The 17019-nt window shown below is 37.6% G+C and overlaps 1 protein-coding gene across 1 annotated transcript in view; it reads right to left on the bottom strand.

The window, feature by feature from the left end:
• The window catches only part of LOC124161370 (tubby-related protein 4), a 65820-nt gene extending 49314 nt beyond the window's left edge, over positions 1–16506 (bottom strand). The window contains exon 1 of the mRNA XM_046537684.1: positions 16389–16506. Coding sequence (XP_046393640.1) covers positions 16389–16506 — 118 coding nt within the window. The remainder of the gene's footprint in view (positions 1–16388) is intronic.
• Between the last annotated feature and the right edge of the window lie 513 nt (positions 16507–17019).

Below are 17019 nucleotides of genomic sequence, written 5' to 3'. Positions count from 1 at the left end.
TCGTTTTTAGGTGACTCCGCACTTAACTCAGGGCACGAAATAGCAAGGAACACAATGTATTCCCAAACTGAAGAAAGATGGCAGTATAACTTGCACCATATTCTGATTAACTATTAAGGATTAACTGGGAGAACATCTTCCCTAATGCAGTGAATTAGACTATCTTGGACTGCATCGACCGACCTAGAAAAATTCTTCCAAAACTTCCTTACCCATAGTCCCTTTTTTTAGCATATAACCGCTGAAAATACATTTTAAAAATTATGCTTTAGATTTTGCGTAAAATTAATGTCAATAACAGTTTAGTAAATTACTTGTAACGATTGGAATATTTTCTTGAAAGATTGACCGATACATCTTTCGCATGCCTTCATATCAATATGATCGAATGTCTGGTGTTACGATTCTTAAACAAATGTTGGGAAATTAAAATTTCACACATTTCGGTTTCGATGAATTCCGATAAGATGATTAATAGATTTATACCTTATTCCAACCGATTGGATAGAATTTCGAAGCGATTTCATATCTCCACTCATAACCATAATTTTTTTTCGATCGATTTGCTCGATCACCGACACGAGCGCAAACCATAAAAGGGAATTTATTTTTAAGGGAAAATACGCCATGACACATCAGCAGCAGTAGCAGCACAGACGAGCTCGATGCATAAATTTGAAAAGGATCAACACATACATTGGAGAGAGGAAATAAATATGTTCATGCTCAAAATCCAGATATACCAAAAGGGATTTCGCGGACCCGACTGGGTCATTAAGTGTGAGAGCGGATTTTGTCGGGAGGTGAAATAGCCAATTACTTTGGGGCGCACACATAAATCAGTGAAGTAGGATTTCTATGGAAGGGACCTCGAAAATATATTCCTCCCTGAAATGTACGCGCATTCGATAAAATTACGAGCCGGTATTTTCCTAATTGGAGGTAAAAATAATCAGGAAATAATTTACGAACTCCGCTAGCAAGACGCTTAGTGTTACTTTAAACGTCAGCGGAGTTTTTGCCAAATAATATACCGCCTTTACCTGATGGCATTTCTATTTTCAAAAGCTAAAATTTTTTTTTCATGGAAGTCATCTGATGAGCGCCTCTATAAATGCTTCCTCCCAGAGAACAAAGAGAGCCAAGAAGCGGCATAGTTTGTCTACTAAAGAGAAGAGAAATTATAACACAACACAGTGAGGGTTTAAATCGAAAAATAGTAGTTCTCGCATGATTTCAAGCGCCGCAGGCCAGTTCACCACTTCCAGCCAGTTTACAATAACAACAAATATTGTGCGCGTCTGTTCGCATTGTGTGTGTAGTGTGTTGTAGGGATGTGAAGGTATTCGAAAAATCGAGTGGAGTTGATTAGTTGGTACTCGACTCGAGCTATTCGAGTAGTATTACGAATGTCGAGTCGAGCAGTTTCGGTTACAGAGGTGTCGAGGCTAGTAAGACCAGGAATCTGCCGACAGGAGGCCTTATCATGAAACATTATTACAATGCTGCAAATGCTTTTACACAGAGCTCTTTTCAGCAGTTTGGATATATATGTACCAACAAAATTGACGAAATCTAACTAAATTCATTTCGAATGAAAAGCGAAACCAGTAGTATTAATAGATTTTAAAATTGTGGAAATTGCTCCTGCTTTTTCATTTTCATTATTTCACGTTTCCACTCCATCTCTGAAACCTCAGACTATATTAGATTCATTTCAATTGTGATTATGGAACTCTCCAAGACACATTAATATTTATTCATCTCAGAATTTTCGGGGACAATTACATTCATCACCATCTTTTCCTTTTTACATCAAGCTAAGTATTCAGAATATGAAATTCACTAGGGGATAGGAAAAATGAGAATAAGTTGGTGCATACATTCTCATATTGTCAGATTCAGAAATGACCCAACAAAACTCGACTCGATACTCGCGAGTAGTTTTCAACTGGACTCGAGATCAAAAAGGCACTACTCAGACATGTATAGTGTGTTGTTTGTGTTAGCAGAAACTTAAATACTAATTTTAAGACGTTGGTAGATAGTAAATATCAGAAAGATTATGTTTTTTAATATCTATGACATTTTGTCCTTTTTTTCTTTTTCTTGAATAATTTTAGTATTTTTTTCATTGGAAACAGCAATTTTTAGTATTTTTTGTGTGCTTTCTTTAGATATGCGTTCTTTTTAACGGTTAAACTTACCAAACAAACATTTAATCAATGCAATCAATTCAACATGAAAAAACTAGAAGAAGGAAAGCCATAGGATAGACTTATGGAAGAGGCAGCGTAAATTTAATTGGAATTGAAGGATCATAATTCCAAATGTTTGTCTATATTGTATTTTTAGCTTCCACGAGCCTATATGAACTAATTAACATTTGGGAGACTATGGGCGGAATAGATGTCCTGAGTTGTGATTTACTTGAAAAAATTCAAGAGGATACGGGGGCTTTTTTCTGGTATAGTTCAAGTTTATTGCGAATGTTTCGCAGTTGCGAAGCAGCAAAATAGCAAAGAAAAATTCATTGTGTTTTATCAGAATTTATGAGGTTTACACCTAGCATAACAGTCTCCATTGCTCTGTGCTTACAACGTGGCCTTTTAAGCCATAATCTGTAATTTTCACGCACCTACGCTATAAATGGGGTCAAATTTGTACTAACGCGACCTTTTAAGCCATTTTATTATTTGTACTAATTCTACAAAAAATGGTACTCTGGAATAAATGTCACTCAAATGGCACACGTAAACAGCCACAATAGAGGCCGAGAGATGTAAGGGCCAACATAAATGCTTAAAATTAAGAGTGTACACCCAAGTAAGACCGAAAAATTGCTTTCTCAATGGAGGATATTTTAACTTTGCCAATATTGATGTCGTATAAACGGTCCCCGCAACTATATTTTTACATTTGATTCACAGAAAGATCAATGACAAGCTAGAGGCAAAACTTTAATAAATATGGGACGCAAAAATGTTTTTTTTTTATGAGGCTTAATGCCATTGAATAAAGAAATTTTCCATAAAAAGGTTCTTTTGAGGACAATAATAAGTATTTTAGAAGTCGCCTGCCACAGTTAGTTTTATTTTAAAAGTCTTTTGATGAGTAGCATATCGCATAAACATAAAAAAGGTCAGTCCTTGCATATAAATTTTTGCCCATTTTTTTATTGTAATGACATACCATTTCGAACATATTTTTATTAATAATTTGCAATTTATGAACTGCCATAAACTTCTATATTCGACAAACTTACATTTTGATAAAGATACAAATAACTACTTATTGCAATTTAATTAAGGCAAAGGCTTTTGAAAACTCGTACTCAAATTTTTTCAATCATCATTTCCTCTCCTCACGGCGTTTCTCCTCTTTTCAGTTGCGCATACACTGTAAAGAGTGATTAAGAAGGAATATGCAATACTTCAGGAGGTGGAAGGGGAGTATTTTTTGTCCTATGAACATGAGGCCGGATGGGGAGAGTGTTGTAATTTGTCCAAGTTACCAATGCGATTAACTGTAACCATGGTAGCGCAGAGGTGAGGAACTGGAGCCCTATCCAGTTATTACGTCTCCTCGTTTCCGAGATTTCGGAATCGAACTTTCCGTTGCCTTCTCCGATTCCGTTTCCCTCACTCGGAAGCGCTTTTATGCTCTTAACTAAGCTAAATTAACTGCTTGATGCCAGTGGCGCAGCGAGGGGGGGGGGGTTTGGGGGATAAAACCCCCCCTAGAGCTCAGAAACGTTTTTAAGTTTAATCCGTTTTACTTAATTGGATTCATATTACTTACAGAATAGTGTAAATATTAATAAAATATCCCTTCGAAAGCCGTAAAACTCACCATTTTGATCTGTTTATCTTGAAATGTTTCTGAAGGAGTGCCCCGGCACCTCCCCGCTTACCCTGGCGGGTATTCCACACCCCCAGACACCCCAGTATTACTTGTGCCTGAAACCCCCCATAGGCTTAATTCCTAGCTGCGCCCCTGCATGATGCTTTCAACTGGTTTCGCCTGTAACTTTATTTAATGCCTAACTCTGTACATAATCATTCATTTCCCATAATAAGTACACATACCGTGCCAGTATTGCACATCACTTCTGATTTCTTACCAGCTTCTGCAGCCCCACTTTCGCGGTATAAGTATTCCATAACTAACCAGCTGGCACATCACTTTCCGATTCCGAGAAACAGAAAGTCATTTTCCGAGACCGTCCGCCGTTTCGGCCGCTCTCGGACTAGTTTCCGTGTCGGAAAGTTCGGATGAACCTTAGTGGATAGCCCATTCCGTAATTATGACGTCTTTCCGAGAACCAACCACGAACTATCCGTGAGATTGCCTTCGTGGACAGGACTAAGGTGAATGAATTCACCGCAATGTTCGGGTGCCATTAAATAAAGGCGATAACCACAGTATGGAAATGCGAGTTTTGAACGAGAGTGACGATTGGGAGAGTGTGGTGATGTGATGGATGAGACGATTTCCTGACCATGTATTTTATAATTTTAATATAGCTACCTAACGCGCTTAGCGAAAAACTTCAAAAATACTCTCTAGCGCCACAGCTCGTAAAAACCATCATTACGGACAGTGAAGTAGCCATGAATTTCGTTCGGGGGGCGTGGTCCAAAACCAGGGGGAAGATTTTTGAATGACAGGGAACTAAGTACAAGGTACAAGGAGGGGGCCGGACCCCCCTCGCTACGCCACTGATCGCGGAATACCTACACCCTCACAAGGATATCTAAGGATTTGCTCGGTCCACAGCCTGATCAGAATTACTCCACCCACTACGTGAGTGAGGTGGTGTAGTTCTGGCCTATATAATAGCTTTACTGGATCAAATTGCAATCTGTGACAAGAAATCGGGCCACTAGGCTAAACCTGTCTTATAAACAACGCAGCGAAGTCACCGATAACACACAGGGAGCCTCGACACACGCCTCGTCTCACTGACACCATGCGCTAATTTGGTCCCCGCACGCCAAGCTACCCGACCGCTGACTCACATGTTCCGCGCGATAGAAGCCCGACAACAAGATCCCCATTACTCTTATTCCGCCTGTGGATATGTTCTCCAGACCGCTTCCAGCAGGAATGAAGACCCCGTACCCCAAAACGAGTATCAACACGTAACGTAAGGGAGGTCAGTTAAATAGTATGAACGGGCCAACCTCCCTGAGGCTGTGTCGTTCATGAATTAATCCTTAAAATGAATGATTCATTGGAATGAATCGAATCACAGATTTCAATTTAAATCAGGAACTTAGCTAGAAAGATGCATCGGGGCGTGCTTACAATGTATAACATTACAATGTATAATAAAATCATACATATCATTAAGTCACCTAAATATTTCCTCCGCATAATAATGAAAGTTCAATTCGTCGTTTGTTATTGGCAGAAATTAAGCAATTTAAATACAACGAAAAATGGAGAGTCAGTGATGCCCATGGGTTAGTGGCCTCCTAAATAGGTGTACTGTAATAAATAACGTGGGTCTGAAGCCCCCAAAGCCCACCCCTTGCCTAAGCCCCTGATTCAAATCGCTCATAATGAACGGTTTTCGTTATTAATAAACAAACTTTCAAATCCAAATCGTTTCAAATGAAGAATGTGTGGGAATTAGCGTGGAAGAATCGAGCATTCAGAAGGGGAATTTACAAGCATTAGGATCAATTGGAATTTCGACTCTTCTAATAAAAGCCACACTTGAAAAAACCATAGATTGTTTGCTTAAAAGAACGTTTTTTATTATTCGAAATGATGTTTAGCCCTACGGTACTAGAATAGATTTGATTATGATTGAAATGAAGTACGCACGTATTGTTTTGTTTAGTTTTTTGAACTCAATAAAAAGAGATACTTCATAAGGGTCTAACCTAAAAAAAGGTGAATAAAAGAAGAAAATAAATGAGATACATACGTAGGTAGAAAGATCTGAGGTTTTCCCGGCGTATGATGTTGTTGAAGTTTATTCGGGATTGCCACCGGATAAGGTTCTCCATCTCTGCCGACGTTTCGATGGCCGAGTCGTCCATCGTCATCAAGCCCTGATGACGATGGACGACTCGGCCATCGAAACGTCGGCAGAGATGGAGAACCTTATCCGGTGGCAATCCCGAATAAACTTCAACTACATACGTAGGTATTTCAAAGAATTTGTGGTCACTGACGGGGCACTTTATCCTGAAAATAATTGATGTTAGGCTTCAACACACGCAAAAAATCTTTTTATAATAAGAAATCCGCGTTAAATCATAAAAATACATTAAATTATTCCGTAAACTACGATACACTTTACACAATCTACCGGACTCATAAATTTTGTTCCACCATTAGTGGATTTGGTTCTATGAGCGTATAGGTATACAGTGGGTGTCGTGGCATTCACGGGCGACCTTCAGAGGGGCGCAAAAGTAGCATTGAAAACCCAAACAATAACGCATGAAAGGTAAAATTTGATCCTAAAAACCCATAATAAAAAATAGGCAAAACCTATAAATTCTAAATCGTAGATGGTTTAATTTAATTTTATATCATGACGACCCTGGCTTCATAACTATTCACATAATAGAATAAAATTAACAGGAGGCCATTTGAGCACTCTTGGATCCCACACGAACATATATTAGACACCAATACTTTCGGTTCAACCCACTTTGTCGTAATTTGCCACACATTTATTGATTATTAACAGAATGTATGAAAAATAGAAACACAAAAAAGGAATCACGCACCAATGGAGTTTTATACTGTTTCCGGGCTGCTATGTCCTCCATAAAAATATTTTTAAAACGGAAAATATCAACTATAAACACTATGAAGAATAACCCAATTTAAACAAATTGAACAAACACAAAAAGGAAAACATACCTTGAAAAAAATGGAAATTGTATTACATATTATTAAACTATTTGACCGCTGAGTCTTGTTCACCAGATTCCAATTAACAACAGCAACCGACAGTCTCCACATCTTCTAGTTATGATCAACCTTGAAAAAACATAACTTTTAACTCCATTACAGAATTTCTATTAATTCACTAATAGACTATCTGAAGAACCGGATCACTTCATGAACTGAATAAAAGGAACTGAATCATCGAAATGAACCGAAATTCCCACCTCCACACGAAAACATAATCGAGGAGAGCACTGCTAGGGCTTTCTTCTGGTTGACGTTGAAGGGAGGGACGACGCAAAGGGAGAAACCGTATTACCAATTACGACACGAGACAAGGTTAAGCTGTGGCCGCAGGGCTCTCTCTCTCCTTCCCTTTCCCACAGCATCGGGTTTCAAACTGGTGCGTGAAATCCCTTTGAAGAGAACGAGAAAAAAAAACAAAAGGCCTTTAACGGATTAGAGAAAATAAAACAACACGAGGCGAATAAAAGTGGGGAACGTGTCCGACGCGTCACCCAAGTGCCGATTCAAATGAAAACACTGAGAAGAGAGACGAATCTTGGATTCTCCTTTCATTCCCACGACAAAATCCTCACGGGCGGCGGATAAGCTGGGGAGCGGAGAAAAAATAAATGGTGCGAGGATCGACTCCTTTTTTATTCGAGGTAATCCCTTGAATCTTTGTTCGAGAATGTGTAAAATGGCTGTAGTTCAGAGTAATGCCAACTGTCTCAATTTCACGTTTTATCCCCTTATATATATTTCTACTGTGTAGATACCTTTTTATCAACTTATACGCAACAAAACTCTACAAATGAGGTACCAAAATGCAAAGAATTTACCAGAGAACATGCGACGGCATATTACTTCCTAAATATTGCTATTGTTTCCTAAAATTGGTTTTAAAAAATGGCCCTTGATATTTCTCTTAGGGGATGAGGCGATCCGCCATATTGACGTCACGCACTTGCTCTATGGTGCAGAGCAAACCTATATTTCAGGATATTTAATTGATACCAATTTAGTTTCAGATACATATTATTATTTTTTTGCAATATAACGCGCTTTCAACATATTATTTCAAGTTAACACGGAAAGGTCTCTGACTCAACACGTACTCAGTCTATGGCGAACCATTTTCTGTCTCTCTTTCTCTGGCACCCTCTTTTCTTTGTTTTCGTGTATTGGTTATGGTGGAATGTTCGAGAGGTAAACTCTGACCTCAATTTGCAAATGAACATTCCAATTAAATTTGTACATAAGACCCTGCCTTTTTTTCTACATTTTAAAATTAGTAACGCGCCTATCCCTCTGTGGACCTGCATTGAAAAGAGCGGGGGAAGCCCGCTGGGAGCGGGCGCATCACGCTCGTTTTTCTTATTGACATTAAAAAAATTTAAATTAGCTAATTTCTCTAATCTATATAAATTTCTCTTTTAACTCTTCCGGCACTAATAAACTGTTGTTTACTTAAATTTAAAAGCATACAGACTTACAAGCATTTTACCAGAAAGAACGAGTCAGTAACCCCAAAACGTCACTCCACTCGGACACCTATAATCTAAAACAAATGTTATCTAAAATGTAATTTTGATGTGCGGAATAAACCTTACTATTATTATAAAACTTATCATAAACTCTCAAAAATAATAACCATGTATAATACCTCCGACAAGCAGAAAATTGGAGGACTTTCTCATGACGCATTTTTTATTCCAAAGTTCAATAAATGTTACTAGTGACAATCTTCTGGGAGAAATGAAACAAACTGATGGGGAAAATTTGTGAAATGCCAATGGAATCTGAATTTTATGAGAAATCTTTGTGGAAAGTCATTTTTAAAATCACAGAGGAATATTTAATGATAGCGGTCTTCGCATTTCCATGAATTTTATGTGTAATCTAAAAAAAACTCTCACATTGTAAAATATTTGTAATGCAACCAACGAATAGAAGTTTTATGTAAAATACACACGTTTAGTGAATGAAAAATGTGGGCAATCAATGGCACTCAAAAGGGGATCAAAAGGAGAATCTGGAGTGAAATAAGAATTATAATCCTATGAGTGGAAGGTATGTGAAATCCCTTTGAATGAAGCTTGGGTTTACGATATTAGTGTTTAGGATTGGGTTCCGGCACAAAAATTGAATACGTAGCCTATAGAGGAAAACATACAATCTGATAGCATCTTGAACAAAGCACTACTTCACGTTCTTATCCAATGTGAAAGAAAACAAATTGCCTACGATGGATTTCCGTAGTGATCATAGGTTTATGTCAATACCATTCATTTTTAATAAGTTCAACAGATTCAGGCTTCAATTGGTGGAAGTTAGACATATTTAAGTAAATGAAAGGTCGTAGCACTTTTCCACAAGAATTTTTAACGCGTTGTACGCATTAAAAATTCTTGTGGAAAAGTGCTACGACCTTTCATTTACTTAAACCATTCATTTTCTTGGAATATATTACTGTCATTGACAAAGCTATGCTACTCTGTTATTTCCTTATTCATCCAGGCATTTAGATTACCAAAATGAACGATAAACTTGACTCCATTAAATATTCTCTTAAATTAACACCGAGATGAACACTTCTTCACATAACGGCCGTACGCTACCTACGAATTCATTTGTCGGCGAGTAGTCCATTCTTTGTAGCTAGTGAGAGAAACTACCTAATTTAAACTGATGGATAAATAAAAATTATTGTTTATGATCAAAAATACAATTTGTAAATAATATTCCTCATTATTTCCAAATTCTAAAGATACAAGGCTTTAAATATCTTAAGTCCGCACGAAATGGCTTCCGCAGTTTAAAAAAAGTTCCAATTAATTTCAATGAGGGTGACTTGTTTTAACATGTCGCGTAGATTAATTAGTAAACCAAAATTTAAATTTCGAGTTGATCTTTAAAATAATTATGTTTAAGCGTTCTTCAATTAGTTGACATTGACAAAGCTATGCTACTCTGTTATTTCCTTATCCATCCAGGCATTCCGATTACCAATATGAGCGTTAAACTCGATTATATTACATATTCTCTTAAATTAACATCGAGATGAACACTTCTTCACTTATGCATCAATACATGCATTTATTCAACCTATGCACATTGAGATACTAGTCATACAGTTTCTCAGAAAAATATTATACACTATAAATAACCTGTACATGAATTATACCCCAACTTTACGTTGGGATTTTCCTCTAAATTTGGAATCGATAAGGAAAAACAAGCCTCTGATTATAATGAAATGCCTCCTGCTAATATAGCGTGGCTACAATTTTATACTTTTCTTCCGTTATCATGCCCGCGATACGTGATATATTTTACGCTTGAAATCATTTTCCAAAACAATCAGCTGCACATAGCTGTTGACCATGAGTTTGCAAACCACAACCAACAACCACTAATCATATTTTCCAAGTCATATTCTAAAAGCTCATAAGAAAGCACTGCGACTGAGTTAAACTAATCATTCCAGGTTGGGGCATCTTCCAATTACTCTGCTTCACTTTCACCCCGTGAGCAATTAGCAGCACAACATTTTTGTCGAAGAGAAAGTTCTGAAGAGCCAAGCGCATAAATATATACAAACTAATGTAATACAAATAGAAGTTTCAATGGGTTAGGCTAGTTTCCAAGTCCGCCGTGGAACAAAAGTTAATATAAAAGTTTTACGGCGAATCTTCACCCCAGTCACAAACTTTGTTTTCGAATATTCTGAAAGAACTCTGATATTAACTTTTGAACGCTTGCGATCTATCACAGTGCCGGCAACTACAAAACTTCCTCCATCGCGAACACCTAGGGTTGCGTTTCAAATCATGTTGAGTCCCAAGATGAAGAGTATGACTACTTTTCCACATTTGGAAAGCTCTTTACTGCAAGGAAATTACGATAAACTTCCGGATAATACCAGACTCTATGACTTCATCCCCAGGATATTCACTAAAGAAACAGCTTCAGTGAAAAAGAGATATTTCAAATTTCAAGTTGGGAAGCAATGCAGGACATATTGCCAAACTATATAGTACCTGGCTTTACATAAACGTCGAGTTTATTACGGGAAGTCATTGTTCAGCAACGATTTGTTTTTGCGCAGTAAATGTATTGAGATTTTTTTTAATATTCATACATTCCCATATCTTTACAGTGCACATCACTGACAAAGAATGAAGATTTTCGAAACTATGGCTACGGACCGCGCATTCCAATGTACAAAATTCACTAACTCTTTCTTAGCCTTGTGGTAATCCATGAAAAAATTTCTTGGACAATTCACTTTTACTTATACCACTGCTTTTTTATATAACGTGACCCGGGTTTCGATGAGTAATCATCATCCTCGGGCCTAAATTATGATGTATTTACCTTATTACTGTTACCTAGTTAGCTAACAAAGATGATAAAAGTAATTTTGCTAATGACTTAATATGCGATTGACATAGGAGCGATTTTAAAATTAATATTTTAAAATTCTGTAACGACCGCCGTGAATTAGACTCTATAGAGCAGTGGGAAATTTTCAAAATTATTGAAAGTCAGGACAGCACTCTGATGATCGAATATCTTTACGTATCCTTTTCCCCAATTCTGACGTCCGTTTTAAAATTCTTCTTTTCCTCCGTTAGGTAACTAGGTAACAATAATAAGATAAATGCATCATAACATAGGCCTGAAGATGATGATTACTCATCGAAACCCTGGTCACGTTGTGTAAAAAAAACAGTGGTATAAGTGAATGTGAATTGTCCAAGAAATCATTCTCATGTAATCTGAAACAACTGAGAGAGATATGAAAGTATAGAAAAATTATTTACATTTCTTTGCAACTCTTAAGGCACTAATAAACTGTTATCTACTTACAAAGATACACATTTAAACCGTTTTTACGAGTAGGAACGAGTCGGCAACTCCAAAACTCCGATCGCACACTTATAATCCAGAAAAAATAAAATTCTAAATTATAGGTTTTTGAATTCTATCACTATTCTCCACTATAGTTATTAAATTATTAATGGAACTTCGTCTTCGGAGAAAAATGATCTCTGTCATTCGTTAGTTCACGCTTTCAGAGAGGTTTAAAAGTATAAAAAAAATATAGGCCAGCGTAAGCAAAAAGGAAATTTAGAACATAAAATTTTTCAATTACATTAAGATACTTTGATGGGTAATTCTGGAGAAGTTTTAAAAATCTACCAGAAATGAGTCTTCTGGCAACTGAAACGCCGACTACGCTCCCCAGTGGGAAGGGCGAGAAAGCTTTAAGCACCCTATTAGTAATTGTTAAGAGCCATGGCGTTATTCCCAGAGCAGAGTGGTTTCTGATCATTCTCCACTTAACATTTTCAAAGTTCAACGACTGAGCGGTTTTTCTTTGGCGCGCCATGCATTAATTACTCACGCTTCGAAAGGAAACCCCGTTGCCACATCGCACCCGATCGATTCATCAACGTCGAAGGCACATTTCAGAGCCTAGCCATTCATTCTATCACACTACAGGGTGGTAAAATTAATTCGATGATGTATATTTTATGGACCAGATAAAAGTTACAACAAACGAGTCCGTCTATTACAATTGAGGTATTGATCGATACAAGAGTACATTCGATACATGCAATTTGAAGCGCTAGTGTTCAGAGCGTTTCAGGGAAAATCTGCAATACTTCAGGAGGTGGCAAATGAGACAACTTTTAACATTTTTTTTTCTATAAACAAGGGGTCACAACTCCTTAGTTACTGAGGTATGGCAGCGCAAACATTTTGCCGGACGCACTTGGAGTTACCACGGAAACGCTGAATTACGTAATGTGCAGTGATGGAAGGGATCTAGAAATCGTACTGATTGCACTTTAGATGGGTTTCGTTTATTTAATGCTATGCACAAAGAGAATATTACCTTGTTTTTAAAATGGACTCTGAATAATCGTAGACATTTCAACTTTCAAAGGCGTATTCTCTACGATTAAAGCTTTATTTTATTAGATGCATAAATATTTTCATGGCTAATTTTTAAGAAAAAACTTATTCTATTTATTGCAGTGCACGTCATTTCTCCATCACTTTTTGCATGTACGATATGGAAACTTAAGTGATGTCATGACCGTTTTGCAGCATTCCTCGTATGGGGAAAGAGTTGTAATTTTCCCCAGTTACTTCACAAATAATGGAAGATTGGCATATGGGTGAGGAACTAAAGATGAATAAATTCGCCGCAATGATCGAGTTTCATTCAAAAAAGTATCAATCATATGGAATCATATCACTCACAGTATGGAAGCAAGAGCTTTGAGCGAGTATCAACAATACGATTAATAACATTTTATCCCCACCATTTTGATTGCGCGCATGGCGTCGAATTACATTTACGGCTACACCGAATTTTAGATCTTTCCTTTATTGTATGAATAACTTTCACGATATCTTGGCTGAAAATTTTGAATTTATTTTTTACTACACAATATGTTAGGCAGCCTTCAGAATACTTGAAAGCTATTCTGCTTGAATACTACTTTCATAACTACTTGATAATACTGCTTTCATAGCCACTTGAACTAATAATAACATTCAGCCGACGGACTAGGTAGCAAAAAAAAAGTCAGAATAACAAGGAAAAGTGGTCGTTGCAAGGTAGGGTGAAAGGCTATAGGAAATCCACGAGTTGCATTATCCACAACAAATGAACTGCTCTTTAAAAGGGCAAGGTACGGAGCAATGCACTTGAAGGGAACTCCAAACATCACTCTCAATCCCACTGAAAGCCAGCACCGCAGGTAGGAATTGAATCCGGTCCATAGAGTAACACTCTTTCCTGCTTCCAATCGTTCGACTTGCCACTATCCAATCGAAAAAATCCCACGGCCTCTTCTCCGTTTGGCCTCAATTCTCCTCTTTGTCTCTCTTCAACAACCCTTCATCCTTCATCATCGGCTCTATCCACGAACTCCGCTTCACCCTCATATTTCCCACGAGCTTCCACGGAAAATACAAGCACAATCCTCAAAAAGCAAACACGAACGCACGCAGACACAGCAAAGGTTGATTGGGAAAAAAATGTATCCACGCGATAGCTTGTCCAGGCTTACAAACCAATCCAACTTTTTGGAATAATCGACGTTGATAGTTTTTGCCACTTATTCCGTTGGCTAAATTTTATTATAATTTCAAGTAGGCAAGGAACTCTTTCCAATATGATACTAATTGCGGATCACATTTCGAATCGACTATAGAAAAATAGTTTGAAATTAGTCTGAAGAGAGCAAAATATATTAAGTTTCTAGAAATAAATTCAACAGATTCAGGCGAGATATCCAGGAATTTCTTCATCCCTTGAAGGAAATACCAAAAATGCTGTATGATCGCACATGCAATTGAAATAATGGAACCCAGAAAATCGCTTCAATAGGCGTGTAAAGATACCAGCTCCTTACCTGAATGAGAAAACAAAAAAATTAGGTGCGCCTTATTAGAGATTTGAATGCCAGAGTTCGATCAAATATTTATTCAAGTCCTTTACTGCTCTGGGGAAAACGAATTCCTATACCTATCCGTTCGGAAAATATCGCTCTTATATTATGGTTTCTTTCGGATCAGTAAATATGTTTTGTGCAGTTTGAAGATGATGCTCTTGTCAGTACGATGTTACAAGATGATGTCCATAAGAATGGACTTTAACTAGACGTAACAACACATAATTAAAACTCAACGTTTAGTGGACGGTTGTATCTCCCCACGGCAAACGCTAAAACTAGAGAAGAGAAGAACCAGAACAACAAACTCTAGTATTTTCTGAAGTTCCTCATCCCCAATATAAGTTAAATCAGTATGACAAAGTACTTAGAAACCACGAAAATAGTACAGTGTGGCGTTTTGCGGGACTGTGAACTTGATGACTGTCTAGTTTTTGTCTCAAATACTGACAGTAGAGAGTACATAAGGATATGAACAATATTGAGGAGAGTAGAGTTGAATAATATTTTTATGATATAGATGAGACTCACTGAATAAAATAACCCAAACATCATTTATCCCTCCGATAACTCTCAATCTAGTTCTGCATAGAAAAAGATAGCGGCTCTCTTCTGAAAGTACATCTTTCATTAACCCCTCAGCTAACTCTAATACTAGTTCCTGCATTAACGAAGATCGCGCCTTTGATAGCGCCAACTATGCAAAGGATTCAATTCCCTCTCTCCCATTTCCCAACTCTCTGTAAATAGCCACGCAGAGTAAAGACTGTGAAGTTCGTGTGAGCGTAAGAAACACACCGGGTGCTATTGGCAATCCTTTGCCGCTTCTGATTGGACTGTAGGGGGCGAGTAGAGCGAGTAATCTTCTTCTCCGCTGCGGGAAATTCTCATTTAACGTCCAATTCTGGACAAACATTCTAGGGAAACCTGTGCCGCCATAGCCTGTGATTTTTCAACGCACCCAAGACGAGAGGCAAATGAATTAAAGAGGTAGGAAAGCAGAAACGGCCCTTACATACTCCTAAAAGCACCTGAAAAGCTCTCTATTTCGAACTTAGCGATTTATTCCTATGCGAAAATTTTATCAATCGGATTAAAATAATATGGTTGTAAAAGTAATTCCTTTAAATTATGGCAACCGGAAACGATTTGGGCAGAATAAAACTATGTAAAATGATAACCTTGATAGAGGCCACCAAATAATAAATAAGATAAAAGGGTTTTCATAAACACCTCACTATGGTGGTATGCTTTTATGAATTATAGTCACATTCAAAACAACAATTTTGTCCAATTTGATGCAATCTAAAGCTTTTAAAAGTGAAGTATTACTCATGCTCATGCATTTAGCATTTCTCATAACGAAAGTAGTAAAACTTTCCTCTCGAACATGCTTATAAATATCCAGGTAAAGCTGGTGTAGGATAGTTGACCAGAATTGGAAAGAGGTTAAGTATCGGAATTCTTTGTGAGACTTTCATTAATTCACATTTCAGAGGCAAAAACCATGTATTTAAGAACTATATAATTTGTGAGATCTCAGGCTTATGGATATGGTGGATGCGTATAAAGTTCACAAACCCTTAATCTCAATCTCAAAGAAAAATGCCGGCAGCCAAAATATTTAGTCATAAGGAATGACTTCCTTGTATCTTTTTCGGGGAAATAATCATGACGTAGCCAGCGGGGGCAGTGAATCTTTACGAAGTCGTCCGCAGTTGCACTTATTAATATAGTATTCCATTGGTTCCGGTACATTTAATTGGAGCGTTTCGCGAGTTAGCTGAGCCAGTTCAGAGTGAATCCCTCTTCCCCTCAAAATAAGGCCTACTCCCTTTCAGTTTATAAATAAATCCTATTCTTTTCCCTCCCATCCTTCACTCACCAAACATTGTTCCTTTCGGCAAATATTTTTACATCTCTCAGTACTCCCTCCATCCAAACCTTTCGTCTCCTTCAAATCTCGTAAAGACGTTTCCTCTCCTCACCAACCGTGTCTAGCACATCGCCGTTCCTCTTCCTGTTCGTCCACTTCACCTTCTCCATTCTCCTCCACAGCCGAACCTCGAAGGCCTCCAAACTGTTCACGTCCTCCTTTGTATATGTCCATGTTTCCGCACCGTATAGAGTTGCACTCCGGACGAGACTCTTCATCATACTTGTATTCATACCTACCCTTAAATTACGATCCTTTCATCAAGTCTTTCTTATTCCTAAATCCAAATCAGTGCACTTAAAGTGGGAGAATTCCACAAAGGGAAAAAATCATTTGCCTTGGATTTGAGGTGTTCTACCTCTTGATATAGCATGGCATCTTCTTATTTTGAAGGGTTTTGTCGGCTTTTCAGGACAACGTGGTTTATGTTGCTGGGCATAAGAAGTCACAAGGCAGTTCGTGCTATTCATGTGTATTAAGATGCTCATGATTTTCATTTCAGTTGCTGGTACTATATTTGGAATGGAATCTCCTCACGAAGGATTCTACAGGAAGGAAGAAGAAGGTCGCATAGAATTACAAAATTGATTTTATAAAGTGCAAATTGGCTGGAACTTTCGTGAACTCTGTTCAATGATAAAAATAGCTTTTTGGGCGAATTTTCCAGAATTTTAAATTTGCCGTTTG

This window comes from Ischnura elegans, chromosome 6, assembly GCF_921293095.1.
Source record: "Ischnura elegans chromosome 6, ioIscEleg1.1, whole genome shotgun sequence".
NCBI classification, from domain to species: Eukaryota; Metazoa; Arthropoda; class Insecta; order Odonata; family Coenagrionidae; genus Ischnura; species Ischnura elegans.
The sequence above is the reverse complement of the archived record's forward strand: the minus strand, read 5'-3'. Positions and strand labels throughout refer to the sequence as shown.